A 21044-nucleotide genomic window follows, 5' to 3' on the forward strand; every position below is an offset into this window, starting at 1 on the left:
GGCTACCTTGTTTAGGTGTGTTTGGCAGCTGCTTTGGTAAATGTTTGACTCGCCATGTGTTTCAATAAATTTGTATAATAGTACAACATACAGTACATGTTCTGTATCCCTCTTACTTCTCTTTTCTTTTTTTTTGACTGCTATATTATGTTGAAGAGGCGTGAGCAATATTTTTGTTTTCCTCGTGAGATTATTTTTTTCCTCTGCAGCTACAAATAACAGTTAATATTTTTTCCTCAACAAACTAGTTTTATCTGAAGATTGGGGTTAATTGCACCGCAGAGAGCTGGCCAGCAACTGCGTTTAGCTGGCGAAGTGGGGAATAAAACCCGTGTTTTGATCCGACCCGGTCTGTGTGAGTGTTTGTGGTTTAAGGATGATTTATGGTTCTGCGTTAAATCGACGCAGACCTACGGCGTAGGGTACGCGGCGACACGCACCGTACGTTGCGCGTCGCCACGTACCCTACGCCGTAGGTCTGCGTCGATTTAACGCAGAACCATAATTCAGGTTTTACTGTGTGGAAGGTTTGGTCGTTACAGCCGCAATCCAAGCGAGCCGACGACTCTTTCAGTCAGTGCATTTAATCAGTCATAGCTCGCAGAATACAAAACTGATTTTCACGAGGGGGTGGGGGTATTCAATTCAATTCAATTCAATTCACACTTTATTAATACTCCAACACTAACGAACAGATGACTGGCACTACAGCTCCTTGGGACTTTAAGAAGCAGCCTCATACAGTTATTATAAGCCACAGTGAGATTTTTTTTTTTTTTTTTTTTTTTTCTATACATACATACATACATACATACATACATACATACATACATACATACATACATACATACATACATACATACATACATACATACATACATACATACATACATACATACACCGTTCAGGAAATTAATCTTTGAATATATGGAATGCAACAACAAGATTAATTTCCTGAACGGCATGTTATATATATATATATATATATATATATATATATATATATATATATATATATATATCGCACAAATCATATTTACACATATGCTAAAAGCCCTGAAAGAGGACTTTGCAGAGATTCTTTCTCATGCTCCCTTTCTCCAGGTCAAAGTGGTGAGTTTGGCAATGTGGTGTAGCTTTCCTTTATTTGATTTTATTTGATTTGAATCCCTTATCGCAATTGTTCACCCATTTGTACAGGAATACGCAGCACAGTGCTCTGGCATCTTCAACACTGTTCTGTCTTGTGCTGTCGTCTGGGTAGGATGCCCGCTCCAAGATGGCGGCCGTATTTCTCTCGCCCCAGCGGTCGACGCCGCGTCTATTTTGTCATGTTCACATGTCTACGGTGGAGCTGGTGTTTCCTGCCAGTGAGCCATCGACGTCATCGCTGTGCGACCCGCGGCAGGTAAACATTTCCGCTGCGTCGCCATGGACTCAAACAAGGACGAAGCGGAGCGCTGCATCAAAATAGCCCGAAACGCCATCGGCAACCACCAGCCCGACAAAGCCAGGAAGTTTCTGGAGAAGGCACAGCGCCTGTTTCCCACAGACCAGGCAGAAAGTAGGTCAAATTCAGACTATTGCACCGGTTTTACCTGCAGGACGGAGGGCCGTGAGCGAGCTAACGCTAGCTTCACCATTTAAATGTTACTTAATCAAGCCGGTTTGTTTTTAACCCACAACCCGCACTATAGTTATCAATATGGCTACATATTGGCGATTATTCGAGGTTTACTCGGGGGCTGATGTTGATGTTCTTTCCATAGTATCTCCAATGCTAACTTTAGCATACCGTGGTAGCGGATTAAATGGTCCGGAGTTAAACACATGTTGTATAAAGCAGCACCGCCTCTCCTTCCAGACCTGCTGCAGTCCTTATTGCAGAACGGGAAGCCCCCGGATGAGAACGGGGTCCCGGGACGCGGAGCTGAGCCCGGGCTGAGGCAGCGGGACCGAGCCGGAGCGGAGCCGCCGCAGGGAGACGCGGCCAAGGCGTTCACCGCAGAGCAGCTGGACGCAGTCAGGAGGTTAGTGCTGCTTTGTATCCGAGAAATGCATGCTACAGTTATTATAAAACCCGAGATGTCAAAAGTATTCACATTCATTACTCAGGTAGAAGTATAGATACTAGAGTTTAAAAATACTCCTGTAGAAGTTGAAGTATCAACTCAAGTTCTTTACTCAAGTAAATGTATAAAAGTACTGGTTTCATAACTACTTAAAGTATAAAAGTAAAAGTAATGTAAGGGGGAAAAAGCCATTAAGGACAAAAGCCATTGAAAATGAATGCATCTTAGTATAATGCAAATATATTAAAGAACCATATATGTGTAGTATTGAGCATTAACATGTGTTTCAGAGAGCAGGAGATATGATGACTAGTTATATAAGTATTGTAATGGTGCAAAAAGTCAAACTTCAGAGGCATGTTATAATTTATCCTAACCTTTATTGGAATGTACATCCAAGTTTAGTTGCAGGAATCTGAGGGAACGGATGTAAGAACAAAACTGGACAAGAACATCTGAAACAACCACAACCTAATTCACTCTATCCGGATGGAGCAATTTAACTGGATAGTTTTTTTTAAAGGCCCAAATGAAATAGAGTAACAAGGCTGTTTTTAAAATGTAAGGAGTAAAAGGTACAGATAATTGCGTGAAAATGTAAGGAGTAAAAGTAAAAAGTCGTCTGAAAAATAATTACTCCAGTGAAGTATAGATAACCAGAATTTCTACTTAAGTAAGGTAACAAAGTATTTGTACTTAGTTACTTGACACCTCTGTATAAAACTTTACGAGCTTTGCTGATGTTGAGAAACTTGAATGTAGAATAGAACTGTATTAATCCCACAGAGGAGAAATTTGCTTGTGCAGCAGCAAACATACACACTCAACAATTTTACAAAAAACACACCAAGTATGAAAAGGTATATAAAAAAAAGTACATCCTAAAAAGAAAAATAACCAATAAATAGCTAAATAATTAGAAAAGAGCAATATAAAAAATGAGCAATGTACAAAAGAAATACTAAACAATTCAATTCACACTTTATTAAAGCCACATCTCGAGAAGAGGTCCATAGTACCATAAAAAATTATACATATAACATACTCAATATAAAAGACAACAACCTATGATATAGAAGACAACAAAAACCACAATTATTATTAAGTTTCCCCACTGAGGGAGAAAATAAAGGATATCTTATCTTATCTCAATACAGAAGACTTAAAAACAACAGTGACACAAAAAGAAAACAGTGTCAGGCGCAAGTGTAGAGACATGGTTCCACAACGTAGATGTGAACCTGACTGAGCTGAGTGCAGGATTCATTAAGCAGGTGATAATGCTATTTAAAGAGTTGGATACTCTACATATAAATTTGTACATCAAATTCCGTAGCACAGCAGCACAGGTTGGTACTCCAACACTAGCAAGCAGATGACTGACACTACAGCTCCTTGGGACTTTAAGAAGCAGCCTCTACAGTCATTATAAGCCACAGTTTAGCCTTTGCATGCTGCTTTTCTTGTTGCGACACCACAAGTGGCCAGTGTATAGGGATGTACAATGTTTTAAACAAAGAAATTTTAATATCCACCGAGCACATGCTGAATTTGCGCAGCAGCATATTAGCTTGGGCATACATCCTTCGACACTGTCTGTAAATATCTCTGTCATCAGAGAGATCATTCATCGGATAAACAGAAGTACTAAACCCGAAAAACGAATAATATATACATGTGCAAAAATACCAGTGAGGTATTTAGAGGGAGGAGATTATTGAAAAACAGGTTATTGCACTCGAGTGGCTAGAGTTGGTTATTGTAGAGTCTGATTGCTGTCGGGATGAAGAACCTGCGGTAGCGTTCCTTTTTGCAGCGCGGGTGGAGCAGTCTTTGACTGAAGGAGCTGCTGAGGGCTCCCACGGTGTCATGTAGGGGGTGAGAGGGGTTTCGTGATGGAGTTCAGCTTGACCAGCATCCTCCTTTCACCCACCTCCTCGGCTGAGAACAGAGCACAACCAAGAACCGAGCCAGCCCTCCTGACCAGTCGGTTCAGTAGTAGTCACAATTGTTTCATTCTGTTCTGTTTGTATTCGCACTAAACCATATAGAATGGACGGTTACTGCATGGTTACTTATAACTTTAATAATAATAATAATGACTGTTTTATATAGCGCCCTTCAAGGCAACCAGAGCGCTTTACAGAGACCATTATTCATTCATACACATTCTCACCAGTGGTGGTAAGCTACGTTTTGTAGCCACAGCTGCCTTGGGGCAGACTAACAGAAGCGTGGCTGCCAAATTGCGTCAAACGGCCACTCCGACCACCACCAACATGCATACACATTCAAACACATTCACACGGGGCAAGGTGGGTAAGGAGTCTTGCCCAAGGACACTACGACGGAGCGAGATTCGAACCATCGACCTTCCGATCATTGGACGACCCGCTCTACCATCTGAGCAACTGCCGCCTTAATGTATGAACGTCTCACAAACATGTCGTACTGACCAACATCACTTTGAATACAGTGTCACACTCAAATGTGTTTCCTGGCCATCTTAAACTTGGAACAACAATCCTATTGTTACAACAATATTATTCAGCATATTGTAGGAGTTTGGGAACAAAAGAGCTATAAAAGCAGAGTTTGGTGATCACATGGTGGCTGACTGTAGTTAAACATTCACATTTGGGTCCAATCTTATACTTTTACATTAATTCAGCATAAGATATGGAAAAATACATTTTCATACAGATTTTTGACTATTGATACTCCTATATGTAGCAATTGCTTTAAGAACACCACTAATTTGCCCATTTGGATATTTGGGTTATTAGACAATTATGCATTTTATTATCTATAATTTGATGTCTTGCGCAGTCTCAATTGTTCTCCATCCATGTCTTGAATGTATGGTTCTTGGGTTTGAGGTTGATGTCACTGTGACAGATACCAAAGGGGTAGAGAATTACCATTTTTCACCTGCTAGTGAAAGCCCTACATCCACCTCCACCACCTGACCGTTAGTGATGGTGGTCCAGGGTGATGCGGGTTGCCACAGAAAATTCACAGAGATATCTATCGTTTTGGCAACATTCAGTTTCAAAAATGCATTATCACACCCCCACACACATTCATCAACAACAGAACCATTAACATTTTCACCGTTGAAATGAATCTGTTTTTAGGCTGACACAAGCAATCATCGTTACATAGTAAATAAGGCATTGGAGAGAGCACACAGCTTTGGGAAGGAACCCAGTAAATTAAGTTTAAAGTTCTGACATAAATCCATTCACCTTCACTCTCGTAAGCTGGGCATACACTGTGCGATATTTTAAATCGTTTGAGACTGCCCCATCTCACACTGCACGACTAGATCGTGGAGTTCAAAAGTTCGCAGCCCACGATTTATGTTCTCACACTGTACGACCCGGTGCTCGGATGCGACCCGTCTGCTCACACTATACGATCATAATCCTCCCGTCGGACCTCTGAGTACTGGAACTCGAGGCCGGTTTTGGGGCAGTGTGCCCACCCAAACGTGCGTCCTGCCCACCCAATCAAAGGTTATGGGGATCCTTTATTTTTTTATATATATAAAAAAAATCCCCAAATATCTGTACTGTTTCTGATTGGGTGGGCACTGCGCATCATTTTTAGACGCAACAATGAACGCATACCGCAAAAGTTGTGTCTCGGCGGAGGGAAGTGTTCAGAACAGCACAGACCGCACACTAAAGGCTGATTTATGGTTCCGCGTTACACCAACGCAGAGCCTACGGCGTAGGGTACGCGGCGACCCGCACCGTACGTGGAAATGCGGTTTCTTTTTTCTGCTATTAAAACATGATTTGTAATGTGAATTTTGAACACTTAAACTAAAAATAATAGTTTTTGACGTGACATCAGAGATTGCGCATGCTCTCTGCGAAAGGATGAGGCAAATCGGGTCGTAGCTGCTTCAACTGTGCGATTTCTTCACGAGGAGCGATTGAAAAGTCAAAGATCTAACCAGAATAAAATCCAGGCTCACATTTATAAATTACTTTTTCAATTCAAATTTGGGGTTGAATAAAAGTATTATTCAATAAAAGATGAATGATGAATGAATAAAAGTATTATTCAACTATTAAATTAAAAGTAAATGAAAAATCTATAAAAACATTCTTGCATGTACTTTGCTGCCTTTAAAAAATGTTTGGGGACAGGGTTTAAAAGTGTGACAGTGGCATCTTCCACCAATGATAGGCCACGTGGGCAAACTGCAGTGGGTCAAGCAATGGCTCTACATAAGAGATAAATTAATTCTCCAATAGTCTCTTGTCTAATAAAGTCAATTTAAAATGTGTTATTGGAATATGATTTGTGGCACAGCTACTCCATCTATCTGATGTTTTGTTATAGTTTGCGCCTTTATTTTTTTTGTCTTTTAAAGGGTTTATGGGACAATATATCTAGTTTTAATTCACATTGCAAGATATATCACCCTCCTCATATGTGTAGAAAAAACATCCACTTAGGGTGTACATGTTCATCCATATTTATAGTTTCTCAGACAGACTTTCCTTGCTTACAGTAAACACAGTTTGTTGCTCCATCCACAAAGTAAGTTAAAACTCTCTAGAGCCACACTTATTTACCATAGACTGGTGTGAGTTGGAATCTGTCCTTTGATCTGTTAGGTCGATGTTACTTATTTATTTTGTAAGTCATGAGCACCATCTTCTTGAGGTTAAAAGGAGAGCAATCATATGACTTGTAACCAACGTTCAGTTCAAAAACTAGTATCTGAGTTTAGGAGATTCAGGACTGTTCAGGTTTTGGGGTACTTGGTCTTCTGTGAAGGCATCGTTAATGTTGAACTATATAGACAAGTTTTAGAGTAACGTATGTTGCTTTCCAGACAGCACTTTTTACTAAAAATAGCCTTGCTTGTGTAGTTCTTAATTTCAAATCATTTTTTTCTGATGATGCTGGAATCAAATTTCACATTTTTGAGTCTCAACATTTAAGATGTCTTTTTACTGTTTGACTGGAGGCCTTAAATAATGGGCAAATCAAGTGTGTCTATCTGTTATTTGTGTGTCCCCTGTTTGTTTATTCCCACAATCTGCTGATCATCTTTGTTGCTTTTTAACTGCAGGATTAAGAGTTGTAAAGATTATTACCAAATCCTGGGAGTGGAAAAGACTGCCTCGGAAGAGGATCTTAAAAAGGCTTATAGAAAACTGGCTCTTAAATTTCATCCAGATAAAAATCATGCACCTGGAGCCACAGAGGCATTTAAAGGTACAGATATATCTGCTGCTTTAACTGTGTGTGGATTACACGGAAGCTCAAACTGCTGCTGATGGTACATGTATGTGTGTGTTTCAGCTATTGGTAATGCTTACGCTGTTCTGAGTAACGTTGACAAGCGAAGACAATATGACCAGTATGGAGAAGAGAGAACACATCCCAGCAGACACAGAGAGCATCGTGATTTTGAAGCAGACATCTCACCCGAGGATCTCTTCAACATGTTCTTTGGTGGAGGTTTCCCAACAAGTGAGTTGAGGCCAGATGAATCATCTGTCTGCCATTGTTGTACTTTGATAATGATAAATGATACGTCATGTTTTATTACCTGTGTTAGGTAGAATACTTTTAAGTACTAGATATCTGACTTGTTTTTATGTCTAGCAATCACAACTTTTCTAGGAGTCATTCATTATTTTTCTCATGCTTTTCAAAAAAAAAAAACTTTCTGCTCTCAAACAAACCATACCTTACTCATTATAACAAAACGAGTCATCCTGTTCATGTACTTGATTATTAAAACTATTCTTCATATGTGAAGAGTAACACATTTGAAGTTACAGCAAGGTCTTAATCATTCCTGGCATTAATATTCTCCATTACACCTATAAGTGCAGGTTTGGGAATATTGAAGACGCATATAAATCAAATTGCTAAGACCAAGTCATTGCTTGTTCTTGTTCTTAAATGTGAATTCAAGACCACGCTGGACTACACCAGACTTTCTTAGTTTGGCATAAATATATTTGTTTCTTTTTTTTTCCTATTTGTACGGTAGCTGAGAAGTGCAAAACTCTTTGACATTTCAAAATACACATTAACAAATTTGAAAACCAAATTATATTTAGAAAACTCATTTATATCTTGAAAACAAACAATATATTTTATAAAACACATTTGCAAATTAAAAAAAAAAAAACATCTCTAGGAAACAAATTTACACTTTAGGAAACATTTGTACAACTCCGGAAACAAATCTACAAGTGGCTAAACACAAATAAAAAGCCTGAAACAAATGAACAAAAGACAGCTCTTAACGGAAAAGAGAGTGTTGTTAATACCGAGAGTGAGACAACAACTTGAAGTGTAAACAAATTATTTGTGGTTCAGCTACACGCTGAAAGTCAGCAGCAATTCTTTAAGTGCAAGAACTGCACGGAATGTGTTTCATGAAGTTTTTGATGTATTTTGATACATTTAGTTGTATATTTCCATTTAAAGGGATTGTGACATGAAAAACACATTTTTCTTGATTTTTTGTGGGGTGTCTTGACATCAATTACACCCAAAAAACAACGAACTTTTAACATTCAGTGTATTGTGTGCTTTCTGGGATTTTCCGCATAACTATGCAAAAACGGCGCATGTGGTTTGGTGGCGGGCCGTTACGTAACGGCCCGCTAAATCACCGCCCCCTCCACCCAGCTCCCTGTCTCTCCTCTCCAGCGCACCATAAAGGCTGATTTATGGTTCCGCGTTACACCGACGCAGAGCCTACGGCGTAGGGTTACGCGGCGACGCGCCCCGTACGCTGAACCCTACGGCGTAGGGCTCTGCGTCGATTTAACGCGGACCCTAAATCAGGCTTAACACGGAGCTGTTTAGTGTTTAGAGCCTCTTTTGTTCTAATCACCGGAGGAAAACTGCTAAGAACACCCGCGGCCACTGACTGGACTTAAGATAAGGTGACACTGCTGCTTGCATGCCTTTATTTTTATGATTGTTTGCTGTGGTTCGCCGTGCTGCTCCGTGCATGCTTCGCCTGTCGCTCCCGGCTCTCTCCGACGCCGCTGTGAGCGTATGGCTGGAGGAGGAGGAGGTTGGGAGGAGGAGCGGAGCAATGATTGACAGGAAAGGGGGAATAGGAAGCATTTTTCACGGCGCAAAAAAACACTGTAATAAAAAGCCAGGAATAGAGTACTAGAGTGAATATTTTCTTGTTACACTCTTTTAGACACATTTGAGGGATGTTGGCCAAGACTTTTAATAGTGTTAAAAGCATGTTAAAAATTATGTCACAATACCTTTAATGCCTTTTTATTTTTTGTCACCGAAAACTGCAATCTTATGTTTCAGTAACATAATGACATTTAAAAACCTTAAATCTTAATGGGACACAGACCAAATTTAAAAACTAGATATCCTGCATTCAGTATTTCAACGAGGGGCACTCGTGTAGTGTAATCTTGGACATGATATTAAGTTTACATGGTGAAAAGATGGACTGTATGGGAGAAAATATTATAGCTCCAGAACGATCATGATTAACGGAGTAAGAGCAGATTGATTGCGAATGATGAAGATCTTCAAACACCATGTAAACTTTATCATATCCAAGATACACTGCAAGGGCCCCTCATTGAAATACTGACTGCAGTAGCTTGTTTCTCCGCCTGATCTGTGTCCCGTAAAAGTTCCAGAAGACCAGATGCACAAAGAACAAAAAGGTGTGACCTCGCTGAAGTTGGTTCTGAAAAAAGGGACACGACATTGTTCAGATATCAAAAACTTAATTAAACACGTTCCGTGCAGTTCTTGTCCTTAAAGAATGGCAGCTGATTTTCAGCGCGTACCTGAACTACAAATGATTTGTTTATACTACAAGTCATCGCTGCGTCCCTTCCAGTATTTAGGATATTCCCTTTCCGTTAAGAGCTGTCTTTTTTTTAATTTGTCTCGGGATTTGTATTTCTGTTTTGCCACTTTTTTTGTTTGTTTCGGCACTTGAACAAGTGTTTCGTAAAATATACATTTCTTTTTAAATTTGCAAATGTGTTAAATGAAATCATAAAATTTGTTTTCAAAATGGGTTTTAAAAATGTAATTTTGTTTTGGACATTGTTAATTTGTAGTCTAAAATGTAAAAGTGTTTTGCACTCCTCGGCCACCATACTTTGTAAGGTGCATAAGTAGAAATGCAGACATTTCAGGGATTGTTTAATTGCTTGTATTGGAGCACTTACATATTTCCTGAAAATAAGGCTGGTCTAAACCAATTAGAATGTATTTGCCCAACATTTCATAAACTTCTTTCTCTCTGGTTGAATATGTGATAATAAATGAAATTGTAACAAGTCTAAAAACCTACATAATCTTCAACCTTCGGTTGAGTTCCTTTTTATAAAGTTTAATTCTTTTATTTTCGAAATTTCTTTCTAGGTAATGTACATGTTTACAGAAATGGAAGAATGCACTTTGCACACCACAATAGGCAAGACAGACGAGAACAACAGAGAGACGTAAGTCTTGTTTGTAAAACCTAAATTGTATTTGATTTTTATACAAGCTGATTTATGATCTCTAATAAACTTTAATGAATCATTTGTTTTATTTCTCTCTCTGAACAGGGAGGTCTGGCTCTGTTTGTCCAGCTGCTGCCCATCTTGATTCTCATCATTGTTTCTGCCCTAAGCCAGTTGATGGTCACGCAGCCTCCATACAGCCTTAGCTATCGTCCGTAAGTGGCTCATAGTTTGGAGAGTTGAGGTTGTAGTTTAATCTATTAACATCCGTCTTACTCTAACTTTTGGCATCTTCTGTTTATCAGGTCGGGCGGACATATTCACAAAAGGCATACGTCACACCTAAAGGTGCCTTACTATGTGGGGGACCGTTTCATCGAAGAATACTCCAACACCCTGAAGAATGTTGAGAGAAGTGTAGAAGAAGACTATATCTCTAACCTAAGAAACAACTGTTGGAAAGAGAAGCAGCAGAGTGAGTTTGCAGAAACTAACGGCTGGTTTAAAACCGATTATCCGCATCAACATCTACATGAAGTTGCAATGCTTAAAAAAATATCAGTAGAAAAACATTTTGGGGGCTTTTTGTTTGATAACTCATGCATATTAAACAAAAAACATTCAAAAGAAGGTCCTTAAGGGTTTCATAGCTGCAGTCAAACTATTTTGCTTTGAGGAACCGCAGCAGTTGCATCATCTTTTCCTGCAACTTTGTGTTGTTCATTTAGGATATTGAATAAAATATTTCTTTAAATGTTACTTTGCAAATAAACAACTTCATCAATTTGACATTTTTAATATCTCATTTATGAAGTCTTTGCAATCAAATATTCTTATTCTCAGTACCTGGATCCTAAACTGCCAAAACTTACATTTTGAAGATATCATAAGATCTAGATCTGCATGTTGTGGCTGTTTTTCTTTGTAGTCTAGAGCATAACTGTTGTGAAATAATCACATATGGATGTTTTATTGCTCTGATTTCAATGCTTTATCAAATCCAAGGGCTCCCTCTTTGCAGTGTGTCTGTGTGTTTATCTGCTTTAAGATGTATACATTTGTGTTTGAATGTTGTGTTTGCAATTCCTCTGTTTTGTGGTGTAATTCAACGCTAAAAGATAACATGAGTTTTGAAAGAAAGACCGATGGATATACATCACTGGATATCTTGCCTTTAAGAGCTTTTTGGGGATGAAATTTCTTTCCTGAAACTCACTTTGGCCCTTGGTTGAAGTGGAGTGGACCAAGTAGTGAACCTCCAAAAAGACCCTGGTTCCTGGAAGAAGTGGTTTACTAGTCATCACTAGTTTGGGATTGATGTTACTTTGATTAACTGACATCACTTTGTCACCAATGTACAAAGCTGCAACTGCAAAAAATGTCTTTTAAAAACAAAAACGTTTTTGTTCTTGCAGAGGAGGGCTTGCTGTATCGTGCTCGTTACTTTGGGGATTCGGAGTTGTACCAAAGGGCACAGAGAATGGGGACTCCCAGCTGCTCCAGACTATCTGAGATTCAGGTCATACTGGACGGCTAAAACCACTTGCGCACACTTGGGTATGTTTCCACAAACGTAAGTGACATTACAGTGCAGTTCACATGAACTGCCAAGGCTTATTTTTTTGCAAATCAAACATGTACATTCTTCATCATTTGAACTTCACAAGCTGTTGTGCTGTTTGTTTTGAATCTAGTACATTTAACATTTACTGAGATTCATTTTTGTAAGCTAGTTTACCTCCGATAAAGAGTTTATTGCACATACGAGTTTTTCAGGGCCCATACTTGGCGGCTGCTTCATGTCAGGATGATTTAAAGCAGCTGCAAGCAGGGACTGACACCAGATATTCTAGAGTTGGCTGTGTTTTCTCAGATGGCAGACATCTGTTATGACACCCAACTGTCACAGCTTATTTACCTCCAGCAAGGATCATGTTTTTACCCTGTAATGACACATATAGCTGCCTTTTAAGTAAAAAATGCAATTACATATAATAATGGGTCTGATTTTTTTCTTTTTCTTTTCTTCATCAGTACTTGAATCTAATGAGAAGAGATCAGTTGGAATTCACTCAAATTGGAACGTATTTCTGCAGCAAACCAAGAGAATGGGGGGAGAACATGCCTTACGTGCAGTGAGCAGCAGGACTCATCAGGGAACCTCTTTGCAACTCCATTCAGACTGACTTCCTGTAAAACTGTGAGAAGCTTTGAATTGACATTTTCCTACTCTAGTGTCTTGGAAATGGTGAGAATCGACGGGGCATCATAATGGAAAGTAAGAAGGCTGTTTTGTTGTCCAGTAAAGAAAGCTACTGAGATTAATCCCCCCTTCCCTGATTTTTATGTTTAAGAGAACCTCAAGGCCTTCTCATAGACACTCTGAGCCATTCACAAGGAAAGTGTGTAATTTTTATAGTTCTTACCAGTGTAAATACACAATTTACTTTTACCAGTGCGGAGGTTATTAGTCATTTACCATAAAGTTTTGTGAAATCGCTTGTAGCTTGTACGATCATAATTACTGAAAATTGTTGCACAAATAATGAAATAGACCATATTTATTAAATTAACATGCTAAGATTATATAAAAGTTTCTTTGAATTAAATTTGTCCATTGAAAGACAAGTGTATAGTCTCTTTTTTTTCAAGCATATGGGTTCTCATAAGAAAATTCTTTGCATTCCTCATTCAAGTTTTATATATTTATTCACACTGAAACACAATGAAAAGTAGCCACTAAAAGAAAATACGATGAGTGTTTAAATCATAAAGAAAATCTAGGAGAAAGTAAAAAAAAAAAAGGTTGGTAAGCATTCCTGTATAGTATAACCGTAATGAGGAACATAAAACTCTCACAGCAGATTAATTGAAAATAATTTATTCTGTAACACCCTTCAGGTTAAAAGTACAAAACATACATTTTAGATGGAAATATCTGACTATTATATACATTCCCTGTAATGTGTGAGTTCACATTCATAGGAAAGGGAACTGAATCATGCTCTGACGCCAGTCTCCCTGATCCAGTCACCTTTAAAACAGGCGAGTAGCTGCCTTGTGTTGCTCAGATTCTGGGAACCAACTTATTACATCAACAAGTTGATTCAGAACCATATTGTCAGTGCATTTCAACATGTATAATGGTGTTTTAATATACATCTCTTCATAAAAAAAAGGAATATATGCATAGCACCCAGCCTTTTTCACAGTTCATAAAAACTCAGTCCATCTTCTCATCAGGCCCACAAGTGCGTGCTCCTCCGTCAGCAGCATTCCTCTACCACCAGCTCCCCTGAGCAGTACAGTTTCCTCTTGATGGCCCTGAAGCCAGTGCTCAGCCTCAGAGTGTTGTGGTGCCGCGGAGGCGTTGCAGATAGTGGCTTGCGGCTCCTGAAGAGCTTCTGAACTTTTGGCCACAGTCCACTCGACTCGAGCCTCAGCACCAGGGTCACGTGAAAGGTTGGGACCAGGGTGCGATCCACTGCTATTTGATCCACGGTACACGGCGAGCCCTGGTCCCCCCTGTCCACGCACAGGTCGATGAGGGCCCCCCGGAGCCCACAAGGCTCGTTCACAGCCAGATGGAGCAGCTCTTCACCGATTGTGTGTATTAGGCCGTCGGGTGAGATGAGTTTGGAGCAGCAGAGGAGATGTGAAGCATTGTTGAGGCTTTGTGTGATGGTGGCCACCACCTCTGCAGCCAAAGTCTCCTCCAGAGGATAGCAGAAGAAACTGTTTTCTGAATCTGACAGGGATAAGTCTGCCACAGACCCTGAAACAAAGAAAAGAGGGGAATCAGAATCTGAAAGAAGTTTATTGCCAAATAGTTTAACACACACACACAAGGAATTTGTTTTGGTGATTGGTGCTATACAAAAGAACAATATTAAAAGAAAAAAAGTGCTGGAGTAATGAGTCTGTACATAGAAAACCTAGGATGTGCGTTAATGTGACAATGCATGTCTGATAGAGCAGGACTCACACTTTAACATTAAGTTTTCACTCTGAAAATTAAGAAACCTGTTCTCCATTCAAAGAAACCCATCATGTTTATCAGTGTATATCATTTGCAAAGACACTTACCACTTTCACTCCTGCTGTACTGGTCTACTTGGAGCCTGTGACTGACTCCCTTCAGCAGAGAGCTCCAGGACAGCCGCTGCCAGCTCCTGTCCTCCGCCGGGGACGGAGGAAAACTGCCATCCAGAGATTGGTTGCAAGAAAAAGACATTTAAAAAGAAAATGCTTAAAAAACTTTAAAAAGAAAATAAAAAAAGTGCTAATGGTATCTTCTCTCAGTTGGCCCTGAGTCTGACCAGCTGAAAAATACACTTTGCAACAATGGAACAAAGCCTTAAATACCCCAGCAGAAAGGCCCCGCCCATCGGCTTTCTTGTCCAATCAGGATCCAGCTCACGTCCTCGGCGCACCATCATGCCTGGTCATGTCTAAGCCTGAATTATGGTTCAGCGTTAAATCGACGCAGAGTACGCGGCGATGCGCAACGTACGGTGCGCGTCGCCGCGTGCCTTACGCCGTAGGCTCTGCGTTGGTGTAACGCGGAACCAAAAATCGGCCTTTATTGTCTGTGGTGATGAAGCAACGCCTGCTGCTGCTCCCCCCCACACACGCACTGCACGCATCCCAGCCAAACTTCAACCCACTAACACACGTTTCAGTTTAATTCATCACTACATTTGGGGAAATATGGAAATCAAACCAGCTGAGTTGACGCAATTTCTTTTTAACTTGACTTACTAAAGTTAACCAACACTCACTTCGGATTTGGGAAAGAAAGAGGTGATGAAAGATCCACTGAAGATTGATCCTGGTCACACGTCTTGCACGTAGACCTCTTTCTCTTTTTTGTGAACGTTGAGAAAGTGCTGATCGTGGTTTTCGCAAGGTTTCCATCAGCAAGTTAAAGAAGCCCGAAAGTTTTAAAAATGTCAATTTGACATCTATAAATTAAAGTCATAAGTAGTCCATAGTGATAAAAAGATTTACACAGCATATTCTTTTATTCAGAATCAGAATCAGAAAGGAGGTTTATTGCCAAGTTTGTTAACACACACAAGGAATTTGTTGTGGTGATTGGTGCAATACAGTAGAAATACAAATAAAAATATAAAAGCAAACAAGTACTACTGCATTGATCATAGCTTTGTTATATTATGCTTTACCAGAATTAGATTTAGTTTACACTAGTTTAATTCTAGATAACAAATTGGATATGTCTTAATTATTCTTGTCATTTTTTTCTTCCGATTCTGGAAACTATTCCCATCAAAAAGTTTCTTCTAAACAAGGTCAATGCAATTTGGCTTTTGAGACAGCAGCACCCTGCTGTGAGCACTTAACCACTTTACACATTTAGAGCTCTTTTAAAAAAATCCTAGAAGTCTATTAAATTGGTGAGCAAACAATCAAGCAACTTTCACACTTCCTGACTTTGAACACGTCAACTCTCCAAAACCACCTCATACATGCACGCACACACTCACCAAGGGGGAGAAAAAGGGGGGCGAAACTGCTTTTTCCAGTTTGGATAATGTTTGCTTTGGAAGTTTATACTAGTGGAGGGAGAGAGGGAGGGGGGACACTACAAGTTTAGATGTACATATCTGCTTTTAGTTACTGGGTATACATTTACTTTAAGGCAAGGTTGGATTATTTCTAAAGCACATTTCATAGACAAAACAAATTACAAGTGGTCAACAAAAGTAATTAAGATGAAGGCCAACAACAAAAGAGTATAAAAATATAAGAAAAAAAAAAGAATCATACAATGAACATTTACAAAAGGAAAAAGCTGGAGACATGTCGGCAAGTAACAAAAAGTGGAAATAATAACATACAGAGGTGTTATGATTAAAAACACAAAGAAAAGGATGTTATTTACCTATATTATTGAACATTTTTACATTTAAAGCATACCAATTAAGGATTAGACAATTATCCTAGTGTAAAGCAGTGAACATATCAGATATCTGCAAATCCGTATATCTGACTCCATTATTCGTATATGTTAGAAGTCAACAGCTTTGAAAAACAACGTTTTTATCTTCAGTAATGTGCTACATTTTAAAAGGTTGCTGCATTGCTCCTTGTGGAAAATATTCATAATGTAACTTCTAGCCTTCCATAAAACTGTAAAATGAGTTTAATAAAATATTTCCATCTGAAATCTAGTAAACCTGCATAAAATCAATCAAGTCAAGTAAAGTTCATAGACCCTAAATCATACTTCAGCCCAGCATTTATTTTATAGATATATGTTGTAGTAACTTTCCACGGTTCAACAAAGGGCAACTTTCACTGGAACTACAGACTGTAATACAACATCATATCCACAAGATGGCGCTACAGTGCGGGTTTAAACACACACTGTGAGAATGTTTAACCATAAAGGGTGAATGCTAATGCCTATGCTTTTTTTATTCTTCATTTTTTCATTGTTTAGATTGTCTCTGTCCACGGGCACTGTATCACGTGGCTTCGTCCACATGTGCATGTTGCCCTGCACCATGCACATGTGATTTAGTTGAGCGTCCCTTATCATTATTTCAAAGGAAAAGTTTGTTTTTTTTTACCATTTCATTGGAAAGCTAAATGGAAAAGAAAAAGTGTGGCAGATGCTGTGTTCTCTAAGTCAAACAGGCCTTGGAGAGCTATTAGGCTGGCTAGCCTCGGGTTATGTAATTCATGTGGAATAGATCTACTGTCAAATGGATCGTTCAGGAGGTTTTTCTTCTGGAACCGTTTGATTTAATCAAAGGAACAATGAAAAGAATAAAAAAGGACACTATTATATTTGTCATTCTTTCTTTTTTTCTGTAATTGGTGCTGAAATAACCAGAGCATTTAGAATGCATAAAGGCAGTGAATTAAATGTATTTACTCCTGGCTCGGCTCAACTACCAAGCATCCTATAAAGTACTTTTATTGTTTAGTTCCAAAAGAGGTATTTTTAAATTAAAAAAAAAGGTTCTTGGATTGTGTTGCATGATGTGTCTATACTATAGCATGAAACATGCTGTTCAGTCACTGACATTATTTTAACAAAACAAAACAGAGAAGGATTGAATTTCAGTGTAAAATATTTCCTTCCATACAGACTCTGTCCTCTGATACATGAGCCATGTGTTTACCAGGAGAAACTTCAGCATTAAACGCACGACTCCCAATTGGTCTCCTGAGCTTGCATCACGTGAAACTAGAGCTGGGACTGCACGACATGTAGGTTCTGATTTATTGCTGGAAGAAGCAGAAACAGACCTGCACTCTCAGGGGAGTAGAAACTATCATGTTTGGCAAAGTTTTGCTGAGGCAAACTCTTCTTTATCAAAGATTTACAACTGTACACACCACTTTTAAGTTTTTAGAAATTCTCTGGATTTCTTTAAGTTTTTAACATGTACTGTATGGCATTAAAATGAAATGTCAGCTAAATTAATGCCTAATTAATTAACTGGTGCATATAGTAAACAGACGTAGAAAATATTTCTCATTATGTAATTTCACATTTAGTAAAATTAAATAATTTATTTGTGCAATAAAGTTCAAATACATTTACAACTATAGAAGAGGCATTAAACTATTTATCTTTTCACTTTGAGATGTTAAACACACATGGGCTGTATCATTTGTAGTTTACAGTTTGTATTGTCATGCCTCTGTTTTATACTCATTTTTATTTTTATTCATTATCACTCATTATTTGAATAAATATGTCTCAGAGGTCACGATTCTATGTAAATGATAACATTATAAATAAAAACAAAACTGAATGCACACACATTAAACTGTAAACAAATGACAGTATATGTAGGTAAGGATCCTTGTCATTATTTAGAGGGACTCTAAGTAATGTTTTTAATGTTTGGTTTTAATCAAAACATGCTGAGTTTATATGACATAATCCATGTTTACTTGTCTTACATGACCTATCAGGAGCCCAGAAAGTACCAAAAATAAAAGACTATGTAAATGTACGCATATTTTTTATATCAAAGTTAGATGATAACACTGACAACACCTCCAAACAGCATTTAGAGTCTAACAAAATCCACCCAACAACAATGTAATATCATAGTGATGTCCCATAATAACATTTAAAAAAAAGCATGAATTAGTGATTTAAACAGCAGCACTGAAAACCAAAACATTCAGCCTGGTTTCCCAGTAGAGGTCTGCTGTGTCTAGATCCTTAATTAAATGTAGTAATAAAGCTGTAATAACATGCTTTTACAATCCAGCTACTTATAAGTACTAAAGTACAAATATGTGACAATAAAAAACCGTCCAGATTCCACTGGCTTCTTTTTTCTGTATTATAATTTATAATAATTAATAATAATTTAATTTCTTCTGTATTATAATTATTGTTTTGTTTATATGTGCCACTTCAGTGTTATAACTAAAGGTTGTTTTTTTTTTAGTGTAAGGCAAGGTAAGTTTATTTGTATGGCACATTTCATGTTCAAGACAATCTAAAGGGCTTGACATAAAAACAGTAAAAAGTAGAAGAGTTTAAAAGTCGAATAAAAACCACAAGCCAATATGTCAAAGCATAGCTTTCCCTACAATGGTACAGCATAAGCCTAACCTAATTCCAACACCTCTCTATCCAGTTGTCAGACAACGGCATCAGAAAGAGACAGAGAAACAAGATTATAGGAGGAGTTAAAAGATTATTTAGGGTGCGTCCCAATACTCCCCCTCGCCCTCCTTTTCTTCCCTAACCCTAACTTTTGCGCGTTCCCGTGAAGGTAGTGGTGTCCCAATTCCTCTTTTCACCTAGGGGGAGGGGGCATAACGAGGGCTAGGGGCTGAGAATAGCCCCTTCAAATCGAGGGATTTCAGATGCTGACTTGGCGAGCGAGGGGGTATGAAAAAAAGAGGCTCTGCGTCGATTTGACTCGCCGACCGAAGGCAAACAGGCAGACTGGTCTCAGAGAAATAGAGAGAAATAATCCTGTGACTCGTCAGATTTGTTTTGGATGTTTCTGATATAATAGTCTTCAGAAACCACAAAGTAATCCAGCTGTTATCTGGGTAATTTACACACTTTCAGATAAAGTTGCGGAAGATCACGCCAGAATAAAGGGATTTATGGTTCCGCGTTACACCAACGCAGATCCTACGGCGGAGGTTACGCAACCTACGCCGTAGGATCTGCGTCGATTTAACGCGGACCCAAGCTCCGGACCCGGCAGACAGAAATCTCTAAATTTCGGAGCAAATTTCTTAACAGGCGTAGCTACAACTGTTAGATTTCATCTATTAAACCAACATATTCCTAAATGATTTATTTCAGCCGGCGTGATTCTCAACAGAGCTGCGTCCCGGGAGAGAGTGTCTCTCCCGGGGCTGACGGAGCAGCTTCACCCGGCGGACACGTCTCTTCTCGGGCTGTGAGCTGAGGCTGCTCCCCGGGGCCGGCGGCTCTTCTCATCTCCGAAAACATCGGGTCAAATTTCTTAACAGGCGTTATTTGGATAAACTGAGCCCCGGTTGGGGATCTTAAGGTTACCATTATACCTGAAAAAATATTAAAACTTAATAAAGTGCCATATTAACAGCGCTACAGCTGAAATTAAAACAGCTTTTGGCTATCAGCTTCCTGATCAGGGAAGGGATGAAAACGAGGGGTAGGGGGAGAATTGGGACAGGCACCTGGGCCAAGTGCCCTAGATCTCAAGTGCCCTAAAATCTCCCCCTTCTTTTTTAGGGCTTAGGGAAGAAAAGAAGTGCGAGTGGAGAAAAGAATGGCGAGTGAAGGAGAATTGGGATTGGGCCTTAATCCTGGATGTGACAGAGCGTCTCCGTATTCAGGACATTGAACTGTTGAATTGAGCTGTGAGTTTTAGTTTGGTTGCTGCATGACAGACTGTGTATCACCTAACACCGTTGCTGGTGGCACATGGGGCATCATCAGCTTGATGGTTGCCAGACTACAAGAACAACACCCTAATTAAGTCATGATGATCTCAGGTGATTCAACTGCTTTTTGTTCTCTTCTCTTTTGTTCTGTTCTGTTCTATTCTATTCTATTCTATTCATCCAGTGCAATTATATTCAAATAAATTGAGTTCAGTTCAGTGTTGTGTTTTGATTCGATTCGATTCAGTTTTTATTAAGTCCCCATGGGAAATTACACGTCACACAAAATCTTTCCTTAAATAAGTTCTTTAATGTTATCTCGCTGCTCGTGATATCAGCAATATCAAAGTTATCCGGATTCATCATCAAGAGATGTTTAAAAGAAAGTATCAAATTTCAGAGCAATCCATGAAAAAGCTGTAAAAGTAGCCAAGTTTTAGCCAAGGAATTGATCTCAGCACAATCTGATCCAATCAATTCTAATGCCATGTGACTGACATAATGGAAATATAGAGAAGCCAAAAAATTGCTAAATTTATTAAACAATGCCTTGTATTGGTTGAGTATAACCTTACGTTACTGAGTGTGAAAC

General features: G+C 39.0%; 2 protein-coding genes across 3 annotated transcripts; one reads left to right on the forward strand and one right to left on the reverse strand.

Moving 5' to 3' along the window:
* The first annotated feature begins 1396 nt into the window (after window positions 1–1396).
* dnajb12a (DnaJ heat shock protein family (Hsp40) member B12a) lies at window positions 1397–13192 on the forward strand. Of its 2 annotated transcripts, none has more exons than XM_061745459.1 (9): window positions 1397–1564; window positions 1865–2030; window positions 7168–7313; window positions 7401–7571; window positions 10482–10561; window positions 10670–10779; window positions 10870–11039; window positions 11980–12137; window positions 12599–13192. In XM_061745459.1, exons 1-8 carry the CDS (start codon window positions 1432–1434, stop codon window positions 12099–12101), a joined length of 1098 nt encoding a protein of 365 aa, XP_061601443.1. In that variant the 5' UTR covers window positions 1397–1431; the 3' UTR covers window positions 12102–12137; window positions 12599–13192. The 2 variants fall into 2 exon arrangements, with proteins under 2 accessions (XP_061601443.1, XP_061601444.1); XM_061745460.1 differs by having other exon boundaries at window positions 1398–1564; window positions 11980–12121.
* A 237-nt stretch (window positions 13193–13429) lies between these two features.
* LOC133463488 (DNA damage-inducible transcript 4 protein-like) lies at window positions 13430–14881 on the reverse strand. Its single transcript, XM_061745048.1, has 2 exons — window positions 14651–14881; window positions 13430–14339 (listed from the first exon to the last, which is right to left on the reverse strand). Exons 1-2 carry the CDS (start codon window positions 14796–14798, stop codon window positions 13831–13833), a joined length of 657 nt encoding a protein of 218 aa, XP_061601032.1. The 5' UTR covers window positions 14799–14881; the 3' UTR covers window positions 13430–13830.
* Between the last annotated feature and the right edge of the window lie 6163 nt (window positions 14882–21044).

Source organism: Cololabis saira, chromosome 17 (genome assembly GCF_033807715.1).
Source record: "Cololabis saira isolate AMF1-May2022 chromosome 17, fColSai1.1, whole genome shotgun sequence".
In the NCBI taxonomy this organism is placed as follows: Eukaryota; Metazoa; Chordata; class Actinopteri; order Beloniformes; family Belonidae; genus Cololabis; species Cololabis saira.

Bases quoted from the DNA above. Each gene is read 5' to 3' on its own strand.
- dnajb12a (XM_061745459.1), top strand. From the start codon at position 1,432: ATGGACTCAAACAAGGACGAAGCGGAGCGCTGCATCAAAATAGCCCGA. The intron at 1,565-1,864 runs GTAGGTCAAATT...CTCTCCTTCCAG, and splicing joins TCCCACAGACCAGGCAGAAA to ACCTGCTGCAGTCCTTATTG. The intron at 7,572-10,481 runs GTGAGTTGAGGC...ATTTCTTTCTAG, and splicing joins TGGTGGAGGTTTCCCAACAA to GTAATGTACATGTTTACAGA.
- LOC133463488 (XM_061745048.1), bottom strand. From the start codon at position 14,798: ATGTCTTTTTCTTGCAACCAATCTCTGGATGGCAGTTTTCCTCCGTCC. The intron at 14,340-14,650 runs GTAAGTGTCTTT...TCTTTGTTTCAG, and splicing joins GTACAGCAGGAGTGAAAGTG to GGTCTGTGGCAGACTTATCC.